The sequence below is a fragment of the Argiope bruennichi genome, chromosome 6, assembly GCF_947563725.1.
Source record: "Argiope bruennichi chromosome 6, qqArgBrue1.1, whole genome shotgun sequence".
In the NCBI taxonomy this organism is placed as follows: Eukaryota; Metazoa; Arthropoda; class Arachnida; order Araneae; family Araneidae; genus Argiope; species Argiope bruennichi.
This window is the reverse complement of record NC_079156.1, coordinates 84,932,945-84,947,820: the sequence shown is the minus strand read 5'-3', so window position 1 is coordinate 84,947,820 and position 14,876 is coordinate 84,932,945. Positions and strand designations below refer to the sequence as shown.

General features: G+C 27.3%; 1 protein-coding gene across 1 annotated transcript in view; it reads left to right on the top strand.

Moving 5' to 3' along the window:
* Nucleotides 1-14,876, top strand: part of LOC129971381 (nitric oxide synthase, salivary gland-like) — a 204,653-nt gene that overhangs the window by 113,023 nt on the left and 76,754 nt on the right. The window contains exon 3 of the mRNA XM_056085095.1: nt 10,139-10,281. Within this exon, the coding sequence (XP_055941070.1) occupies nt 10,139-10,281 (143 nt within the window). The remainder of the gene's footprint in view (nt 1-10,138; nt 10,282-14,876) is intronic.

The following is a 14,876-nucleotide window of genomic DNA, read 5'->3' as shown; positions in this document are numbered from 1 at the left end:
TGATTTTTCATAGCGTGTCTATCTATTATCTTAACCGTATCCGTTTCATTGCATTAAGGTTTATACCAACTTCGTTAAGCGATTCTTCCATCTTATCTATCCGCTAATTCTTCTAGTGAACTGAATGATTAGCAATGTACTAAGACAATTTTTGAGATTAGTAAAAAAGCACACATTTATACTGTGTGTGTGTGTGTATGTGTGTGTGTGTGTAGAATAGCAGCATCCGCCTTTGGCGACCAGCTGATTCGCCAGAACTAATGTTTATTAATATTTTCAATTAAATATTTTATATAACTTGATCTTAAGGGGACGGTAGACTGACTCTATTAGGCACTTTTGTGAATTGTTCACTTAGAGTTATGAAATTTTTTATGCATATTTAGTAAAATATGAATGATTTCTTAGTATATAAAAAATATGCATAATATAAATTCTTTCTTCCAAATTTTTAAAAGGCTTTTTAAAACAAAATATATTGTTTTTAAAAAAATTATATATAGATTTCAAATTTCAAAATATTCCAGGCGACTTAATTTTTAATTCTCCCTATTATATTCCCTTGTTACAAAATATAAAATTATCTATACTTATAATAAAGCTCAATGTGTGTGTGTGTGTGTGTGTGTGTGTGTTGGCGCTCTACAGGCCAGGTCATTTGACATACAGCTATCAAATTTGGTACATGTATACCTTAGAGGTCGGGAATGTGCACCTGGGGTCCCTTTTTTTGAAATTTTAATTAGAATTTTAATTATTAATTAAAAACTAACTTTCCCGCCAAAAGAATCTTCCATTTTCCCCACCGCCAACTTTTCCGCCAAAAAAATCTTCCATTATCCCCAGCGCCAAACGAGAAAGGCTTCCGTTGTTTTTTTCTCCCAACAGTAATGAGGCTAGGGTTAAAAATTTTCGGCGGATTATTTCAATCGGTTCTGCTTATTTTCTTAATGTTTGATGCATTTAAAATTAAACATTGTTAATGAATCAATCTTTCAGATTCATTCTGAAGTACTTTTGAATTAAAATAAAACAGAATAAAGGAAATTAAAAATTTCTAATCCGCATAGCGTTACCCCAACTGGCGTAGAAAAAATCACGTATTTGCGTTACGTAACCGGCGAAGAAAATTCACGCATGCGCATTCTGTTCTGATTGTTGCCATGACAACATGTATATGCTTATAGTTTTAAGTACAACGTTTTTTAAGTAGTTTTTTTAAAACCTGTTTTCAACCGTTTATTTTAAACGATTCGTTTTATTTTCTTAGTGTTTGATGCATTTAAATTTAAACATTGTTAATGAATCGATCTGCTCATAATGAATCTAAGAAAATTTTGTTGACCAACTCTTGAGATATTACATAAATTTAAAAAAATATTCTTTAGTGCCCATAAAGTTTAAACGCCGAGTGACTCTATTTTCAGTAATCAGATTATAAAAAAATGCTTTGTTTCAGTAAAAAATATTATTATATTAATTGAAGATAAATTCTTTCCACTTTAATTTAAAGCATAAATTCTACGGGTGCTAACAGAAAATGAGAGAGATACATATTACGTTATGACTGAAGGCCTTTATAATATTATGAATGAATTATATGATAATCAAAATTTGAAGTTTTAAAATATTTTGATGAAGAAGCTATTAAAGTAGAAATTGCATAAAATATTTAATTATTAAAATTTTAACGAACATTAAGATTGGCGAACCGGCTGGTCGCCAAAGGCGGCTAGTTTAGAATAAAGCTGTGTATAATTTTGTTATTCCAGTTGAATCTTAGTTTTTAAAAAACATTTTTTGTGCTCGCTCACTTAATATTTTATTAGAATTTTATTTTTTCTGAACTAAAATTCACTTTTAACTATCTTAAAACCCTCGAAATACAAAATACATATCACGTTTTCTTTTAATGTTTAAAAAAATCTTTATTATCAATTCTATTTAATTTCTTCAAAAATTAAAACACCTGGAACATTTTAAAAATATTTAAATCTAATTACAATATCACTTTGTGAAAAGTCATTAAAATATACTTTTTTTTTCTCTAGGACCTTCAAACATTCATTTTATTGAACTATGACAGTTTTTTAGTTGAATATAAACATATAATTTGGTGATGAAACGATAAAAATAAAATTTCCTGTTTTCGTTCCATTTTTGCTTACTTCAAGCTCTTTTGATCCTTAATAGCTTTCTAAAAAAGTATTTTAAAGCTACGGATTTTGATAAATAATAGCATTCATTCTACTATATAAGCTTTATGTTTTATTTTTAATTTTATTATGCATTTCCCTTAGTTTCCGTCAACTTGTCTAAAATTTGAACTTTTATTTGAAGTGGAAGTGGTTAAACTCCAACAAATACGAGAACATTCTTTGCTGAAACTAAATATGTTTTATAAAAATACGAGTATAATAAATAGAACCGTTCAGCTTTGAAATCCTATATGTACTACAGAATTTTTTTTTTTAAATTCATGCAATATCTCAAAAGATTATTCAAATATTCAACAAAAATTTCTCTGATTCACAATAAAATTCAGTTTTTAGTTTCACTTCCAAAAATATTTAAATAACGTAAATAATAATATTTGTTTTCAGATAATAAATGCTTCTTTTTTAAAAAAATATGATTTTTAAATTTTATACAATTTTTTTTCCTAATGTATCAGACGCAGCAAAATATTCTCGACACTGTAACTTTTAAATAAAAACGTTCAGTCTTCTGCAACGATGATCTGACCGAGTTATGAAGATTTAAATATTTCTATATTAGAACAATCAATAATACCATTATTTTAAGCTAATCAATATTGGACAAATTTAAAGTGCTGACTGTCATTTTGTTCACCTAGATGGATGATGCTGTAGTTTAAAATCGAGGGTTTTTATAAAATAGTAATATTCGAATTTCCATAACTCATTCAATTTTAACAGCAAAAGAACGGAACTTTTTCATTTAAAGTATTAATGCCTTAAGAACATTTTATTAAAAATGTTTCATAAGATAAACCCTATCATAAGATAAAAACTTTAAACCCTATCAATAAATAGAAAACGAGTGCTAAAATCAAATGTCTAGTAAAATAGTGAATTATTTGGCAAGAAATTGTTTGACTAACAGCTCTTAGAGTTGTAAAAAATCGACACTAAATAAAATCACAAATAAAATTGTTATTTCAATTTACTTTTAGACACTATAAATTGTCTGGTTGATTTATTTTGAAGACAGGAAAATCGTTTAAATTATTTTAGGTAAAAGAACTATCCAATATATCACCTACAGCAAGTTTTTCATCTCATTTTATTGTGTCAAGTTTATTGAGCTGTGGTATTTATTTTGAAAAAAAATGTATATAAACAGAATCCTCCTATTTACCAATAAAAAGTTACTTCAAAACTCGAAATAAAGAAAAAGTGAGAGAAATGCTTGTATTTATGTTTTTGCTTTTTACATCATATCCCAATTTTTGTAACGAAACAAAAGACTCAGCTAAGCGTTTTAAGAACAATTGATGGAAGAAAATAAAATATTTATTTGCATTACCTTCAGAATTTATAAAAATGAACAAAAACGCCAAAGATCTGAACTCGGATATTTATTGTGAATTACTTAAGTCCAGCCCTTTCGAAATTGCTTTTAGGTCGTCTTTTTTGCATCAAATGAATCAGAATAAAAAGAGAAAGACAGAAAAAACAGTTAAAAAAAAAAGCACTGCAACCTACACAGGTTTAATCTTTTTCCTTAGATTTTTTTTTTCTGTTAGCCCTCAGGTTTAAAATGATTTTGAAGGGAAATTGAAAAGTAATTTCAGTTGGAAATCCTTACTGAAAGCACGGGTTAAAACTAGTTTAGTTGAAAAGACTGCATTTCTAAAATAAAGAGGTTTTTAAAGACGACAATCTCAAACTCGCTTTTATTTATTTATTTATTTTTAAATCCAAATAAAAAAATTCTTCTTCGATAAATTCGCCCCATTTTAATCTAGTATTTGATAAATGCCACAGAATACTAAATCTCAGAAACACAGATGTAAAAACTTGGCATAACAAGTTTGGAAAAAAAAGAAAGAAATTCAACAAATGTCAAAGGTGTTGCTGGTATTTAACTAGAATGAAATTAATTCTTTCTGTAAAGCAGAACTGATTTTATTTTGAATTGAAAAAAAATATCCCGCATAAGTAAGCTCTACGTTGAAATTAAAAGATATAGAACTAATTAAAATAAGCCGGCAGTGGTTCTAAAACTCTAATGAACGAGTTTAAATTCATTTGTTGCTCAAGAAGAAATAGAATTAACTAATAACAAAGAAGGGTAACTAATTCATTTAATAAATTACATCATTTCAACGAAATAGTAAGTTGTCTTTAACTTAAAAAATGAAACCTGACAATCATAATTTAAAGGAAATTTCATTTGTATTTTATCTTTGAATTAATACTAATATGCCTCAAGAAAAGTTTGTTTTACTTAAAGAGAAATAACATGAGTAGATATTATTCAAATAATAAACATTTTATATCAATTCTGACAGCTTTTCCTCTTAAAAAAAAGTGTTTTGAGAAACAATTCTTCATTTCACTTTCATTCTGCTTAAATGTGTTTATTCTCTGTCATTAACCCATTTTTATTTGGTTGCTTAGTTTTTATTATTCGAACATTTTTAGTTAAATCTAAGAAATAATTCAAACTTATGATTGTAAAAAAATAATATGCAGAATATTCTTAGTAATAATAAAGTTTAAGAAGATCAAGTCTATAATTTTTTGTAAAAGATGATGGGGTTTTATAGGTAAGTGCCACATGGAGAAAGTATGAAATGTCCAACCCTAAATCGATATCAGTAAGTTACCAAGAATAAATGGCAGTAGAGGAATAGTATTATTATTCGGATTCCTTTTATTATATTAAAATTAATATAATATAAAATCATAATAATGTAATGTTAAAATTAATATAATCGCAGTAATGTCTTGTCTAGATGTCTCCCCCTTTTCCAAGACTGGCATTCAAAACCTCCCTAGTAGCACACAAATAATGTATAATATTGTATGACATTGATCAATATTTGCAATATAGTGCGATGTATAATATTGTGAAATATTAATATCATATATAATATCACACAATATTGTACAATATTGTGTATCAGGCTACTTGGGATAATAATGTAATGTTAAAATTAATATAATCACAGTAATGTCTTGTCTAGATGCCTCCCTCTTTTTCCAAGACTGACATTCAAAACATCTCTAGTAGCATACAAATAATGTATAATATTGTATGACATTGATCAATATTTGCAATACTGTGCGATGTATAATATTGTGAAATATTGATCAATATCATATAATATTGCACAATATTGTGTATCAGGCTTTGCTATCTGGAATTAATATCCTCCAGGGTCCCTATCGATTTATTGTCTTATTTTTACCGACTGAGCAGATATTTTACTAAATTAAAATTTATACTTTATTAAAATTTTTCATTCCTTTTAATTAAGGAAACCTAAGATTATTTTATTTTACATTATTATATTTTTTTAAAATTTTTTAGGTGAGATCTGTAAAGTATAAATTTTTTTTAAGTAGATGAATCAAAATGCAAATACAGATATTAAAAGAGCTCATATTTTATTCAAAGTGCTCTAAATTCATAATTTATATTTTGTGGGGTTTTTTTTTTTTTCCTTTTTCTTGTTTGAAACGATTAATTCTCTTTTTATTTCTTTAAATTTTGTAATTACTTCTTTGTAATTAATTCGTGCTTTAAATTTGCTTTGAAATTACTATTTTAAAACTCCATTTTGTTTTATAATTTAGTCGTATTTTAATTTTATAATTGAATTATATATATTTAATTCAATTATATATGATTAATTAAATTATATATGATTAATTAAATTATATATTTGCATTTAAATTAATTAAAATATTGCATATATTGTGTAAAAAAAATATAATATTTTCAATTATGATAGAGAACTAAAAATAACGTTTCTAAAATTGCAAGAGAAATTGAATCTAGAATAAAATTCACGTAAATCAAAATCCGTTTATTAGTTGTTTTCTTTCTTAAATCAACTTTTCTTCTGCAAATATTATATATATAATTTTAACTTCCGGAATCGATAAAACAATTATATCAATAATAAATAACAGCACATATCGGTTATTTTGTACTTTTATTATTGTGATATCTAATTTTTTAATTCATTGTTATCCAATAACAATCGTTCTAAACGGGTACAGACGGACAAATAAGAATGCTTCTCTATATCCTTATTTAAGAAGTATATAAAGGAATTCTAGATACAAAAAAAAAAAAAAAAAAAAATTAGAACTCAAAAGGTTGATGAATCTCCTTGTTTCAGATATACCTAAACTCCAAAACTTTTTCTTGAAGCAAAAAAAAAAAAAAAAAAGTCTAAATTTTGGTTTAAACTGGTTTGGAATGATCACGTGACTATTGTATTGCGCAATCCTTAATTTTTAGAAAAGCGATGGTCTTTCTTTCATCTGAAATTCTTCAGAAGATAATTTCTTACTACCCTTGCCCTTTATTGGCCATACAAGAAAATAGGGTACATGGCGGATATTTGCACCAAATTGTAACATTTTGTTGGCGATTAGTTGCCAAATGTTGTCACATTTGAAGACTTTTTATCATATTTTAATAACCCTAAAACCAAAAAATTCATCCTCAAAAGCGATAAATTGCCAATTTTCTGCCCATGCATTTTGAGGCGTCAAAAACCTCGAACCCAAACAAGATCATGTTCTCACATGATAAAAAAAAAAAATTTATAAATCGCTGGAAAAACTATATTTACTTTTACATTAATAGCTTTTGAGATTTTTTTATTTAAAGACATATGCTCAGCTATTTTATAAAGCAGTTAAAAAATAATAAAGATCAAGCAATACTTATTCTAGTTTATAACTAATACGATATAAACAAACGTGTCGTATCAGTTTCTAATTGCTAATATAAGATTCTATATTTAGCAGCGATGTACATTTATAAAGCAAATTAGTAATAGCTAACGATGCCTTAATATGTACACAAGTTTAAAAAATAGTACGTTTATTTTCCTGAAAATGATGTAAACATGTAATTAACACATCGTAACTTTTATGCAGTGAAGTGATTAATTCGTTTTCTCATCCAGAATTGCCAAACTTGACCCATTGGAAACACCTCTCCGCAAACGATGTCGATAAAATAATTGTCACCATCGGTGAAAAACACGCAGACGAAAATTAATATAATCGCTCTGCAGGTAGCTTAAGATAGCATTTTATCGCCTGCTTCTCGTAAATCAAGAGTTACGTGCCATTTTCCTGATGCGCTCATTGGCTCTAAAAGACTGCGAGCGAAATTAAAAATAATTATTTCAGCCAAGAATTTAAAAATTCAGGGGAAATATTCTATTCTGTGGATGGGAAATTTGTGTGACATTTTAGAGTGCTTAAAGTCGAGAGTTAATGTGTTCCACCTGAGATAATCGGTACTTCTAGGTTTTGCAAACGATAATTCTAAATTATGTTTACTTTTTCATTCGAAATCGGTTCGATGAAATTGTTGCCAGTAGCTGCAAATAAATCGTTCAACCCTTCATTGATTACGGTTACAGGAATAATTACCGGATACGTATATTCGTAAGAGAATTTTTTTAACTCTAGACTCGTGGTTAATTAAATATTTAGGAATAAATGTACTTTCAGCCTTTATTTCTAAAATTACTTTTTATCATAGAGAGGTTTTAAGAATACAAAGGGAGGTTAATTGAATACTTTGACTTGATTACATGATCCATTATAGTGAAGTGAGAACAATATCAGTCTAGATTAAAATTAGAGGTTGAAATTATGAAACTGTAATTGGAAGGAAATTGCATTATGTTTCAATTTTTTTTAATAAGTAGCTTCCCTAATTTGTTAATTTATTCTGTTGCATCATTTTTACTAATAACTTGGGTAATTGTAATTGTACATCATTAAAACAATGAGTATGTCTTTATTCTGAGAAATACGACTTTTTTCTTAATGATTTAAAATGTATAAAGTATTTTTTATTATTTAAAATTTGATTTACGCAGTTTTGCTGCATTGTTAGTATTTTTACTATACTTTTTTTAATTTATATTTTTATATATTTGAGAAGTTTTAAATTTTAAAAATTAGTTGAACTGATCATGATGCTAAATACTTTATATATTTTATTATATTAATATGTATATATATAATTTATATTATAAATAACATTTATAATACATTATACAAAGTTTATATAGAAAAATTGTATTTGAATCCTAGTTTAACTGCAGTATATAAGTTCTTATATATTATAATGTTCAATAACGGAAATAGTGAGTTTAAAACTTAGAAAAAGGGAAGATAAATATATAAGAAAAAACGTAACATGAATGGTTCCATCTTAAATATAAATCCCAACCTTTACTCAGAAAGTGGTGTTCAATTAGAAAAAAAATATATGTATAATATATTACAAAGCATTATTTACTCCACTCTTTCAGGCTTCGCAACGAACTCAAATAAGATAATATGAAAGTTTTGACAAAAATGAAGGGAAAAAAATGGACAATTTCGTTATCGAAAAGCGTAAGAAATGCCATCTGTTAATCATTTATCATGTCCAAAAGAATTATGTTACATGTTACTATGAGTCTAGTTGACAGCATGAGTCAACTAGACTCATGCTGTCAAAGCATTGATAGATATTGCAGATTTTCCTCAAGAATTTTACTGTTTCTGCTAAGTCCTTTAAAGAAAAAGTCATTTTCTTAATATGAATGAGCAAATTGTTCATTTTTTATTTGTCTGCTCTATTGTTGTTCCTGTTATACAGATATGTTTGCAAGAAATAAGTTTTTGAAGAGCAAAATCTAGATTTCTAAAATAATTGCATAAAAAAATTATAATTGTAGCAGTTGCATTACTCTTACCTTCTCTTTTGGATACTAGATGGCGATACCTGATTAGGCCATCCCATAGTGCATTGCGATTGTAATTAGAATGAGATGTGATGCTGAACTGTGAAGCCGCGCGCGTGAATGTCTTGTCTTTGTGTTTGTTCAGTGTGTGAATGTGATTATTAAAAGAAATGTTCCTAAAAACATTCGTCCTGTTGCTTCCTGCATGGATCATAATAATCTACATACCACCACATAGTGTTATTGTAATAATAAATGAGGCTGAAATGATATTCTACTCTGTTATAAGAAAAAATTTCGTACCCTGACTAATGCATTCACATAAACGATGAAATTATATACAAAAATGTTGGCAACAAAAGGTTTTATAGCTGAGACATCGAAAATAAAATAATAAGCTTCAGAAATTTTTTTTGAAATAGTGAGTGCATTTCTTACTATAATATGAATTTCACAATGACGACTTTTAAATTAATTACAGTTTTTCAAATGATTATTAAATACGCTAAATAAATTTTGTATTGATACAATAAAAAAATTTTCGAACTTGTTGTTGAGATATCAAAAAATATACGCTATTAGATATTTCATTAAGAAATAAGAATTAACTGCATTGCTTCTTTACTGGACTTGTAGGCTATTTTCGTTGTATTAATTTCTGAATTAAACGTCTTTTTTTTAAAATTTGGGCTCAGTTTTAAAGTGCAGAAGGGAGCGGGGTTATTTCTCATACACATTTTATAAATATTTATATAAACAGTTCCTCATCCATATATATTTGTTGGTAACTATTATTAATATTGCTTTAAAATATGAAATTGGGTATCGAATCTTTTGATATGGTTTTATTTCCCGTAGCATTTATGCATTCTATAGTTTGTTACTTTCGTAAGTTGAAACTATAAATGCCTACAATTTCGGCATACATATTCTTATTTTGAAAGAAATAGAAAATAAATATGTCAATCAAATTTGTCAGGTATCATCTTGTTAAATTTCTTCATGTATTTTAATAGCGTGAGGTCACTTACTGAATATCTATCAATGCTTTCAATTGTTTTAATGCAATGAATTTTCCCCAAGTTTTTTTTTTTTGTTGTTGTTGTTAGTTTGACATTCATTTGGAATAGTTTTTTTATGTTTCATAATATATTTATTCAAAATGTTGGTTTTCAGGCAGTTCAATGCAGTCCTACCCGATGTATGGGCTCCGTGATGTCCGGTCCATCGAAGAGGTCAAGCGGTACCCCTCGCCCAAAAGACGAGATCCTCAGACATGCCAAACATTTCTTTGATCAGTACTTCAGCAGCATCAAAAGGCAAGTAGCAATTTTGAATGAAACGTGTGTAACCCTCAGCTTAGACTACCTTCAAATTCCACTATAAAGAAGTAAAACTTTTTGATTTTTGTGCAGTACGATACAATAAAGCAAGTATGGAAAATTAAGACAATTACCATTTGAAATTTTCATGGTACGGGATACTTCTAATTTTTTCAAGGTATTGCGGTTAACTCAGGGGCGTAAGTCTACAATATTTATAATTACTTAATAATAAATACGGAATATGCATTTACTTATATACTACAAATATAATAATAATAGCCACAAATATAACAATATCAAACGATGTATTTAATATAAAATAATTCCAAATGCATCAAAAATAAATCGTTTTCATTTAAAGTTAGTTCTCGTAGCTATAGTTAGTAGAAGACTTAGGCTATATAACTGTCCACCAATCTTGAATATTTCGGTATATAATTACTGACTGCTAATCTTGCACTGGATTCTAAGGGGTCGTCTGTTAGACGAGAACGATATGTTAATTGTATTCATCGTTGAAAATGCAGATTCAAATAGGTTGGTAGAGCCAAAGAACGATGTTAAATGATATGCACATTTTTTAATTAGGATATTTTACTTCACCCATTAGATTCCAAAAGTTATTGTTAGGTTCTGGACTACGTGCTTTTAAAATTATGTCGTTTTTGAAGGAGAGATAAATATAAATAAGAGATAAATATCATATAATATTCTGATAGATAAATATATATAATATTCTGTATTTTATAGATATTATATATATAGATAAATATAATATAATATTCTATAAATATGTTTATTTTAGTATGTCTTGGTGGTCCATCGGTCGATCAAGATCGACTTAATGCCCACCTCTGATTAAAATCAATCTCAAAATACCTGAAAAAACTGAAATATCCAGACTAAAAGATTTCTAGTCTAATCAGCCTCAATAAAATGCGATCAAAAACAAATCAAAAGTGTGTTTCATAGACATTGATTATTTATAACAGGAGTTAATTAAAGTCTATTTCATCTCATCTAGGTGCTTGGAACTGTATATATTAAATTATTATTATTAAATTTAGTTTCAGAATTTGTGAACTGACTGTGTTTAAAAATATTTAAATGAACTTATTTTCCATAATAGTATTTGATAAATTTTTCTGGAAACAAATATAGTCTCTTTAATTTTTCTCATGACGGTTCGCCTAAAGAACATTAAGACATGTTTTTGCAATGAAAAACTATTCATGCTACAAGTAGCTAAAAAAGTGAATTTTTTTTAATTCATGGAACAACATATTCTAAAGAAAATAAATAAAAATATCAAATAATTTCTAATTAAGGAAACATTATTAATTTTCTAATTAAGGAAAATTAATACTGTTTCCTTAATTAGAAAAGAATCTTAATCAAAAATAGGTCCTTAATAAAAGAAAAATCATATTCTATTTCGTCATTTTAACATCCGTTGAAGAATAAATTGTCGATCGTAAAATCATGTATGTCCACACAATTCAGACAATATTCAAATACAAAATTCAGGCGATTTTAATTTAGATTGATATATTCTTATCATAGTCCAATTATCTTAGATTTTCATTAGTAGAGATAATAAAGAAGTATTGACTCGAATACCCGATTAAAATTTATCACACAATTTTATTTTAAAAACTGCATCCAAGTTCTATTTCCGTTTATAAACGAAACGCAGCAATAAGTGGAATTGAATTTATCTCTACATAAAATCTCCTGCGCTCACATTACGCTAATGAGGCGTGAAATCACATGCAACAAGGGATCTTTCTTTTCTTTTTCAGTAAAAATGACAATCCTTATAATACCTAAGAAATGCGCTGCATTAACGATTGTTTTACTTTTCTCAAAGGGGCAATTTACTTCACAAGAAGAGTAGGCGACAAATGTTAAATATTTAACCACCAGGATCAACTATTCCCGAAGAGAAATTTGATTAGTCTCTTATTCAACGTTAGATCTTGATATGTATACTAGTATTAAGGGATCAATGGCGTAAGATATTACTGTAAGATGAATTTTCAATATACGTGATAAATCGGTTTCTTGAAAATGGCAGGTGAATTAAAAAGTTCGTGGCGACAAGGATTATGCTTCGAGTTCTTGGCTTGAATCCCGATTGCATTGAAGAACCTCAGTATAAGAGATACTGTTGTATATTACATATATCTCAGTGTGAGATTTGTGGTACGGTTGAAGAGGAAGAGTTGGCGCAGGTATTTTTCTCAATATCGAGAAAAATACCTGAAAAATATCGAGGAAAATACCTCACACAACGGTGAAGAATTTCGAGTTAAAATTAAGCTGACTGATTGAACTAAAACTATATTATTCAAATTCACATTTCATTAAAAAATATATAAACAATAAATTTTAAAAACTCACAATAAAAAACATTGCATGTTCAGTTAAAAAAATGAAACGATATATTATGAAGAAAAAAAATCTTTATTTCAAGGAGTATATATGCTTTTCAACGTCATATGCAACTAATACAATTGTGTGTGTGTGTGTGTGTGTGTGTGTGTGTGTGTGTGTGTGTGTGTGTGTGTGTGTGTGTGTGTGTGTGTGTGTGTGTGTGTGTGCGCGCGTGCGCGTGCGCGTGTGTTAGTAATAGAAGTTAAATACAATTGTATCTGTTAATTAATTACAGTGATAGAAATAAAAATAGGCTGCCATTATTATAGCTCTATTAATTTATTTCCTATAAATTAATCACCTTATAAATTTCTATAAATTAATTTATTTCCTATAAATAAAACATCGGGTCTTTTTCTTATTAGTCTTCTAGGCGTATAGTTCTAATGATTTTAATGAAGTTCTTTATCAGAAGTTATCTTAAATCTTTAATCAGTTTGCTGGTAATGTGCCAAGAAATCACACAATTCCCTTTTCATCTCTATCCTTTAAATTAGTATTCGATGCTAATAAAATTAATTAGATTAAAAAAAAGATTTATTTCATGTTGAATTTAAAAATTTTGTATTTTTTTTATGTGAACAATTCATTTTATTTTAAATTTCTTGCTTGAATTTGTTTGATTACATCAAAATAAAATTTAGACGCTATGTAAATGGAAGTTTTTTTCGTGCTTGTATCGTTGAATTAAACAAAAATCAAGTAATTCAAGTGCTAAGTAAATCGTCGTTTAAGATATTGCCTTTCAGAAATAAAAATGTTTTAATTGTTTTACGAATGATATAAGTAATTTTTTTTCTTAGTGAAATCTATTGACAAAGAATTCATGATTTCATGTGAGCGGAGTTTTATGGAATTTAAGCTTTTCTAATTTAAATATAAAATTTTATTTTTGGTTTAAGATTAGGAAAAACAATTAAGAAACTTGAGAAACACTCACAGAAAAAATAGTTTTAAATTAAAAAATAAAGAAAAGAGAATTCTTAATTATATGATCCAGGCATTTTTAAATTTTTTTGTCATTTCGCCACTGTATAACCCAGAACTAACAACTACTAAAATTGCTGAAGCAAGCAGATACTCATCTTTTCTTTTTGCTTGTAAATCATCTATATGAAGCCCGTTGAATGATCTAAAAATTCTAGAAGAATGAAATCATATCACCAAGAAATCAAAACGTCAAACTTTTCCGTGAAGAACTCGTTCTAAATAAAATAATAAAAATTCAACTATTTGATTTCAACTATTTCTCAAGCTTTTTGCGAATGATGCAAGGAATTTTTTAATGAATCGATTAAAGAGAAATTCAGGATTTCTCTTGAAGATTTCCGGAGTTTAAAGTATCCGACCAGGTTCGGTGGGGATTTCTTTTTAAATTTATTGTTTATATGTTGTTGTTTTTTTATTAATGAAAAGATGATATGAGGAATAAGGGTGAAATTATTTAAATATATATCTAATTTTGAAAAAAAAAGCCTATTTTGATGTAAATTTTACCATTTATTGACAAAAATCGGAATTGTTCTAGAGAGAAAAAAAATTATAACAGTTTTCCATTTTTCTTTGTAACATTACATGTGTAACATACATTAGAGTGCAATTACCGGTTATCTGCGAATTATATTGAAAAATAAAATTTTTGTGTGTCATATATGAAATTATTTATGAAAATTTTGAATTTTGTTTAACAATTAGAGCATTCAACAATCAAATCCATAGTGCATTACATTCTGCATGATCTAACTAGCACTAATCATAAATTTCATAAAAAAATACCTTGACTTTTTTTTTTTTTTGATATAGCGATACTCGTGCAGTAGAATTATGAAAAAAATTAGTTCGTCATAAAAGACATTTAAAGTTTTTAAATGCTTATAAATAAGCATCATTTACATGTCAATAGTTTGCTATAAATTGGCTTCCAGTTGGACATAGAGACAAAAATAAAGATCGTCTCTAAGTCAGATATGAAAATGATAGAAATTTTGGAAACAGAAAAGTACATATTTGTTGAAACTGAAAAATAAATAAATAAAAATATGAGTTTTTATCCAAACTCATATTTTCAAAATAGCCGGATACCTCAAGTCCTTTTCATTTAAATATAAAGCTTCATTTTAAGCTTTAGGCTAAGAAATTTTTAAAAACTTAAG